Source organism: Saccostrea cucullata, unplaced genomic scaffold, assembly GCF_032062105.1.
Source record: "Saccostrea cucullata isolate Sc308-1 unplaced genomic scaffold, CSIRO_AGI_Scuc_v1 ctg4933, whole genome shotgun sequence".
NCBI classification, from domain to species: Eukaryota; Metazoa; Mollusca; class Bivalvia; order Ostreida; family Ostreidae; genus Saccostrea; species Saccostrea cuccullata.
In genome coordinates, this window is record NW_026937451.1 from 51,749 (window position 1) to 63,162 (window position 11,414).

At 33.7% G+C, this 11,414-nt stretch overlaps 1 protein-coding gene across 1 annotated transcript; it reads right to left on the bottom strand.

Annotated features, from left to right (window-relative positions):
* Positions 1 to 9,883: 9,883 nt before the first annotated feature.
* Positions 9,884 to 10,933, bottom strand: LOC134248221 (uncharacterized). The gene has a single exon (XM_062730633.1). It carries the CDS (start codon positions 10,931 to 10,933, stop codon positions 9,884 to 9,886), a length of 1,050 nt encoding a protein of 349 aa, XP_062586617.1.
* Positions 10,934 to 11,414: the final 481 nt, after the last annotated feature.

Genomic DNA, 11,414 nt, shown 5'->3' on the forward strand with positions numbered 1-11,414 from the left:
AATATCAATCATAAAAGTTTTGGGAATCTACATTTGAGGGTACGTATCCAAGGTAACAAAATATTTTTCAGATTTTTAAGCATATTTTTTCTGCTTATTTCCATAGCAACGCTCTATTTAAAGAATCCGATCTAAAATTTTTTAAATGGGAAAATAAGGACCACACCAACATCTTTAAAAATTGATCATTAGTTGTGAGGAAATGTGCTTTCTTAAAAGATAGGATCAGATTTAAACATACAGAGTGTAAATTTGAAGGCTCTCTGTTCTATAAAAACCTTGGCAACCATTGCCAACCAAACTGAAATATCATAATTTGTTCTTGGTATATGTTTCAAGGCTCTTTTCTCTATTATTTGATCAAATTTCATCATATAATTGCTTTTTATTTTTACGTGTATGACTTTATAAAATTCAATGAATATTTTTTTTACTTTTTAATAATTTGTTACCATAGTAACGTATGTAATAGTTGATTTACCAAACCTGTTTATCATGCATTTGAGGCAACAGGCCTTCAACTTTTGGAAACATTCAATGCCAATTGTTTGCTTTGCCGCAAATGTTAATTATGGGGCTCTAAACATGGTAAAAAATGTCATTTTTTAAACTTTTAGACATGTTGCCATGGTAACTATAATACATAGCAACCAATTTTTGCCTGATTTTAGTTAAGGGTATCAAAGACTTTTATCATAGAGAATTTGGAGAAATTCTGAGACTATGCGTGCCACAGCTCCTATATAAAATTTCAAGTCATTACAGAGAATGGCTCTTAAGTCCCAAATGCTACTTTTGTCTTCATTTGTTATAAGTACAAACCAGTAGAGCTTCAGTCTCGACAGAGACTTCTGGTTTTATTTAGGGATGAGAATTTGAGAAAGAACGGTTACTAACGAGCACGTACTTCATGATTAGTGGACATATTTCTCAACTTACGAGGGGCATTTCAAAAGTTCTGGCAACTGTTTAATAAAAAATTGACCGTTTTACGTAAATTATTGAGTTTGATATTGGAAAGATCAGAAAAATATATACATATTGTGACGTCACGTTATAAATTTTATGACGTAACTCCAAAAATGACGTCAGAATATAGAATATTTAGCATACCAACCATAAAAATGACGTAACAAAAGACACAATTTGATCAAATTAAAATTTTCAAGACAACTTTTGCTCATTACCCGGACGTAAGCTAACGGACGCAAATGCCAGTTGGTGGAATGTTTACATAGACTACAATCCATCATATGGTGTTCTATTTTGGAGGTCTCCTTGTCCTGAAATGGTTTTAGCAAATGTCAAACTTAGCATGTTTTTATCGAATCTCGCTCAAACTATTGCGTAAAAGAGACCTATTTACAAGAAAAAGACAAAGTTGACAATCAAAGAAAAATAGGCGATCGTATTACAAAATTTGATGGCATAAATTCGTCAGGTGTTTTAACCAGATTTGTGGGATACATAAAGGCTCAAGAGAAGTTTAGTTTAGTGTGCCTCATATATTCTCGTAAAATCCAAATTTGCGGCGGCGCAGTTGTAACCCCACCGTACCTCCACATATTCGCAAATTTTAATGCATGGAAAATAAATAAGATTTTACATGTCTGAGCAACTTATATCCATTTTTTGGATTCAAAAGTCAAAAGCAGTATTGAGTTTTGTGGCGCCAAAGTTGAATTAATATGAAAAAAAAATACGCACAGAATCAAGTCAGGGACAAGATTTAGTACATTTTATTCGTAAACGCTAAGAGTCCTGTTACTCAAATATATTTGATGAAAACTGCATTAATATACTTCAGTTTAATACAGGACATATTTTATTTCAAACAATGGAGAGCTATATAAAAGATCGAAAAGCCAGCCGTATCATGTAAATAAAAATTTTAAATGAATGTCGATGATAGCATAACCGGACATAAACCGTGCTTTTAAACAAACCATGCAATGAATAATGGAATTGCTGATAAACAGTATCATAGTCCTACTCTACCTATGTGCAAATTAAAATTTTCTTTGAAATGTTTTTTTCAAATAAGCCTTTGGCAGCACTTTAACGATCGTCTCATGTGGAAAAAAAACGCGACTTTTCAGTAAACTAAACATTCTATATTCTGACGTCATTTTTGGAGTTATCACAAAAATTATAGAGTGACGTTACAAAATGTGTATATTTTTCTGATCTTTCCAATGATATCAAACTAAAAAAATTCCGAGAAACGATTATTTTTTTATTAAACAGTTGCCAATACTTTTGAAATGCCCCTCATATTAGATCATTGGCACATAGGTTTTGATGAAATAAACATGGCAAAGAATGTATATTCCGTGAATTTAATTGTTAATTATCTCAATAATCTGTCGAAATAAAATACGTAAAATTTTATTAATTGCAAGGAAAAAAATCGTTGCTGTTTTTGAAATTTCCAAGCGTACACTCAATCTGCATTTTATAACATAGGCATTAACAAGATAATAAACCCTCTTAACGAGGTTGGCTCCTGATATTTCAAGTCTTAAACTTTTTGTCGAGTATATTTTTACTTTCTACACACATAGCTTAATTCAAAATCAAATCAAAATATGGGGTTCAATTTGCATCCTTTGGCGCTACAATATACATTAAATATGACCTTTTTGCACTGAAATCGGCGTGTTAACCAAAAATTACAGCTTCAACGTTTTGCCTACAATATTTTTATCAAAAAAAAGCATGTAACAAAATAAACTATAAGTCTACTTTTAAAAAGACACTTCAAAATAGGTTCAAATTGCTTCGCATAATTAATTATTTGACTTTTCTGCACTCACATATGATTTTTATGGCAGTGAAAATGTAAAAAGCAAGAAAGTTATTTAAAAAACTTAAACGTTTGCAGAAATTAAGCAGATAAGTTATCTTGAATATTCAGAAAAGAACATGAAAAGTGGGCGTATATGATGTTAATTTTTAGAAATTACTAAAATGTGTCAAATTTATGTTAAAATTGGCTCAATGTTTTCCTGAGCTTTCAGAATTATATTTACTACATTTGTCATAATTCGTCGAAAGAATTCATAAGAAATAATTTAATAGATACTTCAGAACAAGCATAACACATTTCACTGCAAAAAACAGCTTCTTTTGCAACCAGCATGGAAAAATAGGAACCTAAAATTAACAGTACTATATATAGTTCAAAAGGGAAAAAATTATAATTTTTTTTTCTACTTCCGCAACAAAATGTAGTTCCTGGCTTTATCCTACTTAAATGGAATTTAATTGCGTTTTTGCAATGGATATAGTTTAATCTGCATTGTAGAATCTAAATTCAATGTTAAAACTTAAAACTGTTGCAGAATATTAGAAATATAGGTCCAGACCAAAATCGACTCAAAAGCACAGGATCGAACGTCCTTAAAGCAACTAATCAGAATTATCCTTGGCTCTGACCAAAAAAAAGTGCGCTGGAATGGTGGAACACACTTGATATATGAAAAAGGATGTTATGTCTTGATCTGATTAATTTATTTTATCAAACAATGCTGTCATACTTTTAAAGAATATAGTTGTGACCATACTGAATCAATGAATTTAAAAAAAAATAAGAAAAAAGATAATTTAATGCATGGTCAGTGACACTTCTATTACATTTTAAATATTCGTGAAATGAAGAAAACACTATTCTAGAAAATGATTAAATGCACACAATTTTGGGACAAAAAAATCAAAAGAACATATGCTTGAGGGCAAGAAAGTTGGATCTACGAAGATAATTTTATAGGAAGTTTCTGATAATGTAACGGGGAGTGAGTTTGAATCCATGACCCTTAAACGAATTTTCTGTTTTATGAAAACAGCGTCACATTGAGATAATTGTATGAGCTATCAATTAATGCAGTCTTATAGTAATAGTGATTTTATATGACTTTTTCCCTGGTTTAAGGGTTGTACTATTATGTAATTTTTTTTCTTCAAATTTTATCTTTTTTGACCTTTGCAAATTGTATTATCTTGCTCAATACTCTCAGCTGGTAAACCTAGGTGAAGAACCGTTGCTCTCTACTTGAGTAAATTTGGACAGATAAAGCTGTGTTACTAAATCAAACGTTCGATTGACGTATGCGTCCTGATATTTGGTCGCTCACTTCACTACTCAGGTACTCTTTCTTGTATCTTATGCTTGAAAACACGAACTCTTCAGTACTCATTGTTTAAAGGTTATGGTCAAGTTTTTAAAAATGGTCAAACTCTAAGGTCAATGTCAATTACAAAGGCCAAATATCTTTACCTATTAAAAGGTCTTGTCACGATACATAAATAAGTAGAGTATGAAAGCCCTAGCAGCAATTATTGAAAAGTTTTGGTCAAGAAAGGTTAAAATTTGAATTTCTTTTGTAAAAGTGGGTTAAATTCTTAGGTCGAGGTCACGAGTTCAAAGAACTATATTCGATATTTTGCATATCTTTGTCCCCACAAAAATTAAATTTTGAAAAATTCTTAAAATGTGTTGTATTGTATAAATTGTATGAAAAATATAAATTAACAAAATATATTATATTTTCAAAGTAAGTTATTGACAATTTTTTATTTTATGACGTCACAAACTCGTCGGATTTTGCATTATTTTTCAGGAAAAGGACAAAATGGACAAAATTTCAACAATTTTATTTATAGAATTTATAGAGCGCATGTCTGTTCAGGAACAATATTTGCATATTTAATTGATATTATTATTCTACATATTATATAAAAATATTGAGCCTCAACACACCTGCGCTCGGTGATTTTTACTCAAAATATTGACTAAATTTTTACATTTTTCTAAAGAAGTCATGGAAATTTTAGATTTACATCATTTTCCTGACGTCATTTCTGACGAAAACATTCAGTGCTTTGAAGTCAGCATGAATCCCCCTGTTTTAAAACATAATTAAATTTTACTCCGTCAAAGTTTGATTTTGGGGGCAAATATTGGTTACTACCGAATAAAGTTCTTTGGTGAGGCCCAAAGAGAGATCTTGACGCTCTTCCCCATTCAATCAAATGTTATGTCCAAAGTTATATTTTTTTTTGCAAATATGTATTTTGTCAAACTGCCAAAGGCGGTACAGTAAGGAACTAAACAAAATCTGACAACGAAGTTTCATATTTACGTATTGGTCTGTTCGATCAAAGTCTGAATTTAATCTTTAAAAATTTGAAATACAAAACTACTAGTTATAATAAAAGCAAACAAAGATAAAGGACGCATGCAGACTGGGAGTGCATATAACTGCTTTCGATAAGATACCGGGTATATCTTATCTAGAGGAATTGAAAAACAATAATCAAAAACCATAAATCCAGTATGGTTCAAAGGTTATGGTCATTTTTTTAATAAGTGGTCAAACTCTAAGGTCATTGTCAAAGGCCAAATAATTTTTTTACCTATTGAAAGGTCTTGTCACAAGAAAGAAATATACTTGGAGTATGAAAGTGCAAGCAACGACTATTTAAAAGTTATTGACAAGGTTAGAATTCGGAATTTATTTTGAAAAAGTGGATCAAATTCTTAGGTCACGAGTTCAAATTTGGTGGTACCCAAAGAGGGATCTTGTCACAAGAAATACATCTTTTGAATATGAAAATCTTAGCCCAAAACAATAAAAAGTTATGGTTAAGGTTATATCATTTTCTTGCAAATATGTATTTTGCCAAACTGCCAAAGGCGGTACAGTAAGGAACTAAAGAAAATCTGACGACGAAGTTTCATACTTACGTATTGGTCAGTTCGTTCAAAGTCTGGGTTTAATCTTGAAAATTTTTAAAATACAAGACTACAGATAATAATTGCAAAGATAAAGGACGCATACAGACTGGGAGTGCTCTATAACTGCTTTCGATAAGATACTGGGTATATCTTATCTACAGGAATGTGACTTAATATGCTGAAATATTAATGAACACCCCATATCACTGTTTTGTTTAGATCATACTTTATACCTTGTCATTCAAATGGCAAAATGTTTTGTTGCATATTTTTACTAGTCAGTGCATATCTCAGGATTAAACTGTGTGATAGTTTTGTAATGTGTTGTATTTATATATGTTTTTGATTTGTAATATATTGAAGGAGTGTTGTATTTTTGTACCTGTCACAACACATCAAATCTTCTTGATTTTGATGTATTGTTCTTTTTTGATTTTACATAAGTGTATGCTTTTATGTATTGTGCAATTCTTATGATTTGTACTCCTAAACAAATGACCAATTCTATTCTTTATATGGGAGTTGATTCTTCTTCATTATATTGAATTTGCGCACGCAGGCATTAAAAGTTTTATTGAACAATATTTTTGATACAAAGAAAACTCTCGCTTTTCTGTAATAACCTTGCCAAAATTCAATTTCAAGAAGAAAAGTAGAAAGATATTAAGCATAGTGAAAAGGTTATAGATATTTTAGTTTACTCCTACATGTATCACCGAAAAAAAAACAACATAACAACGACTAAGAAAACAAATTTCGTGAACACACATTTCAAAACCTGTTCAGATGATTTTGTGGAAATGACAAACAGTAATCAAAACCATAAATCTAGTAGCTTTCGCCTTCATGGCGCATTGGTGGGAGCGTTTGCTCTAGCCTCTTGGAGTAAAAAGATGATCCTTGTTTACGTCGCGAACTTATATCAAACTTCAGAACCTGGAGAACGTACCGTCCTTCAGATCCTTCAGATGAGACTGAGATCTTGAGTCGCATTAGTTGCTAACATGAAAAAATAAAGCCTCATTGTTCAAAGGCCTTTAGTGCATTGGTTCAGGTCTAAATTAATTTTGCAGCACTTCTCTACCGATATGACAGCCTTTCAATAGGGTATATTCGGGTAATTCCGGACAAAACTCACATAAGCGTTGTTCTGTGGGAGTAGCAGCTCGAAACTGATTGATGGGTAACCCAGTTTTGAATCGATGTGTGAATTCCATGCATAATCCTCGATAAATTGATGTTTTAGATTGTTTTCCCCCAGGTCTTATTCAAATATTAGCAAAATAAAACATATTGGCAGAGTGGGGTAAATCCGGACACAATGCGGGTAAATCCGGACAGGCCAATCTTGTATGGCGGCGTAAACGTGCAATGCCAAATAATAGCATACAGTAAGTAAATAGATTATTTGTAAGATTTCAAAGATCCGCAGCACGATTATATAAAGCATCTCAGTTGTTAATACAGTTCTATTCAGAAATATTTAAAATTAAATTTCTAACTAAAGTATCTTACATCTCGTTTGTTACTTTTGGACTTCAGAATCTATGAGGACTACCATTTGTTTTTGATGAGAGGGGAGTTTGCATTTGACAATAAATAATCTGTTCTTTAAAAGAATAAAACTATATATTATCAAATGAGAATAACATAAATAATCCGATCCTGATTGATATGTCACTACCCCCCCCCTTTTCCCTTTACAAACACGCACATATGGATGTGTATGAAAATTCTACGATTTTTTTGTGTGTATAACTTTATCATTGTTTATTTATGTGGTGTACTGTGGCTTTATAGTAAATACTAATTTAGGCTAAAAGTACAGAAAAGACCAATAATTCGATTTTTTGCGTCAGAATATCTATTTTTGCAAATTCTTTTATTCTAAACACAATGAATGAATATTCAACAAAGAAGAAGCCAAGAATGAGACAGAAGATGTACAAAGTAAGATTTTTTTTTTCGATGGAGGGGGGGGGGGGTATTTATGAATTTTAAATATCAATTCGACAAGTTGACATCGCTATTAATCTGAATTTCTTTTTTTAAAAAAGCGAGCTTTTATATTTGGTTGACATTAAAATCGCTGAGGTACATTTCGAAGTCATGAGTACATTTGTTAATAAACATCTACCGGGAAACTGCGATCATAATTTAACCATACTGAATAAAACTTCAATTTATGCCGGAAAGAGAGACCGGCCTTTCATTTAAACATTTTCATTCTGTTTAAACAAAAAAAAAAAAAAAACAAAAAAAAAAAAAACACACACACACAACAGTCCCTTGAAAGTTGCAACTTACGTATCTGTTTGTTGAGGCACGCGTTGAAAGGTAAAAAAAAAAAATCAATGCCTTTTTGCATCAATTAATGGAATGACCTGACAACCCCTTGGTATAAAGGAATAGCCATTGGATATATAAATTGAAGCGTTAGTCGCATTGATGACAAGTTATACAGCTGTAAACAGCGGAGAAGAAGTCATATATTGACAAAAGGAAAAGAGAACGCTAAAATCATCGTAACTGAAAAGCATCAATGGTAAGTTAATTTAAGAACTTTAAAATACTATAATTTGATCAGAAACTCAGAGTAAGAGGAATACACACACACATACGATCTTGGGAGAAGTAGAATACACCTTTTAAAAATAATGTTACAACTAGTTGCTAATAAATTAATTCTGGTTGTAACGCTGTAATTGATAAGATGAAAAAAAAATACTTTTATATATCGTATAAAATGGGTTGCCTACGTCACAATGACTTCCGTCAAAAACGTATCAATCCGCCTGACGACAATCAAATTTTGTACAAATTAAAAGTCATTTTGTTAGAACAATCATCTTTTTTCCTTAAATAAAATGAATGAAAATTAAATTATAAGCAATGAATTTTGTAGCTACCCATTTTATACGGTATAAACTGCATGGGTTGGAGCACTTCTACGCCTTTTTATTAACCGCTTCGCGGTTTATAAAGCGTAAACTGCCCCAACCCAGTTTATACCGTATAAAATGGGTAGCTATTAAATTCATTCCTTAGATAATCAACACCTTTAAAAAGAGACATGAGAAATTGAAATTATCGTACAGCTGGGAACTTCATGCCAGAAAGGGTATTTATTTATTTAACCAGTTAACAGTATGAATTATTTAAATTAACCAGTTAACAGTAATTTTCTGGTGACTCGTTTTCAGTTGTCAACATATAAAAATACAGAAACTTAAGGTATTCATTCTTGTAGTGGTGCCTTGTTAAGTATAAAATACTCGTCATCAACAATGAAATAAATATCATGCTTAACAGAAACAATAAATAAACAATTTGTCAATCAAAATTTTGCCATCAGATTAAATGTATTAAGGGGTTCATTTTTTTTTCTTTAAATCAAGCTTTTCCTTTCTCTTTTGTTTTTTCAGGTTAGCATTCTCCTTCTTCTGCCACATCATCTGTTTTTCCAGAAGAATTTCTTCCGAGGTCAAGAGTCTGTGAGATGAAGACTTTGATCTCGGTTTAGGCTCAGCTGGTTTATTTGGTTCAACAGACTGAAGTGGGAGAAAAATGTCTGATATGGCGGAATCCCAAATGCCAGACTGATGAATTTCAACTGTGCCCTCTTCGTCTGGGGTAAATACTTCTACATGGCCATCATTTATCAATGCAAGTAGCATTTCTGGGTCATCTGCCAAGGGAGGAGTTGTCATATTGTCAACATGTGAAACAAGACTTATTGTACTATCTTGACTTTCATTGATTTCAGGGGCCTCATTAATGGAAAGATCCTGTCGTGTAGATGGGGTGACTGTAGGCAATAAGGATGAACCAACTCCTGAAGAGACAATAGTGAAAGATACTGGACCACTAGAAGAAGATACAGAAGGACCAGAAACCGAGGGGGGACCAGAGGATACCTCAGAATGCTTAGAAAGAGTGGTGGTTGCTGATATTTCATCTGTGGAAGACAGAAGGGGTTTAGGCTTATTTGAAGGAATGGAAGGCTTCAACAGCTCAGGAGCAACAGCTGATGGATTGAACGGAAATATGCCACATGATTGGAAACCAGCTTGGATATTTGTTTTGGAGACAGCTGTTTCCCATGCAACTGCCAACATACCCGGAAATGACCATTTGTTGATGTTGTTAAGTGGGGTTCTGGTTAAGGAAGTTTGAGCATTCAGTGTTGTAAGCGCTGTTAAGTGGACCAAATACACAGCGATCAAGAGGTTGAAGAGCATGTGTAGTATGAGGAGGGAGGCTCAGAATGTGGATATCATTCTGGATGGCCAACTCAATGATGGAAAGACTCTCGTGGGAGGAGTGGCCATCCAAAATCAGGAGCTGGGGCCTTTCTGTGCCACACTCCATAAGGAACACGTCCTCAAACCATTTTTCGCCAATGTCGTCGTTCATCCAGCCATTAGCTTGGTAGTGCCAGCGTGTTCCTTGTGGGGCAGCAAGGGTGTTAAATCCATGCAAGGATCTGGATGTCTTGCCTTTGACAATAAACAATGGAGACATCTTACCCCCAGCAGCATTCACACATGCCATGACCGTTATATTTGTCCTGCATGACGATGTCCTCCCTACCACAGCCTTAGATCCCCTTTCCGCAATGACTTTTACTGGTGTGTGCTCAAAACTTTTTCCAGTTTCATCGCAATTCCATATGCACGCAGGTTTTGATAACAAGCCAAGATTTTTCAGAATTTGCCCAAGATCATCGAAATATTTTGAGACTATCGCCGGATTTGTCATCCTTGCTCTTGTTGTCGCTAACTTCTCTGGTTTGCGAATTGACAGTGTTAGATGTCGCTTCATAAAACCAACAAACCAGTCCTTTCCGGGGGTCTGTTGCTTAAATTGATCAACCTCGATTTTCATTTTTTTGCATAAACTGCCTACCCGGCGCAGTAATTGCCGCCTTGAAATGCCCATGCCCTGTTTAGATGCTTCCTTCAAAGCATTTGCTATCTTATGTTCAACTTCTGGTGGGATCGCTGTTTTTCTACCAGGTTGACCAGGGTTCTTATACTTTTTTTTAATCGTGTCATGGAGGGTTGATTTATTTACATTAAACATTTCTGCAGCCTTTCTAATTGAGTAAGTGCCTTTCATTACAGAGGACACTGCATTCTGCATACTCTCATAGCTGTAAGGTTCTCTTTTCCGTTGCTTGTATGTTTTTGGCATGTTCTGTAAAAATATTTAACCTTATGTTCTATTGAATGATATGTAAAATGAGTACTATGTGATTTATTTTCATCTTAAATAGCCGAGGAAATGTGGTTAAATTCAGATTGATTTTCAGATCCAGGCACGTAACATCGTGAAAGTGGGGGGGGGGGGGGGGGAAATTTAACTTACCTGAAAATGTTGTCAAGCAAAATAAAAGGGGGGGATTGCCCTAAGTCGAAAATCCTATTTCGGTGGGGGGGGGGGGGGTTGTCAACTACTTTCAGGACCTATTTTTGTACTTTTTTTACTACATTTTTTCGCACATCACTATCGGGGGGGGGGGGGGGAACAATACTTTCAACTAACATTTCTATAGAAAAAGTAAGGTTGAGGAAAAAAGTGGGGGGTGCCTGAGCTCGAATGCTGGAAGCGAAAAATTTAAGTTGTTATCCAGCTTACCGACACGTTTTTGCATCCCCCCCCCCCATTTTGTATA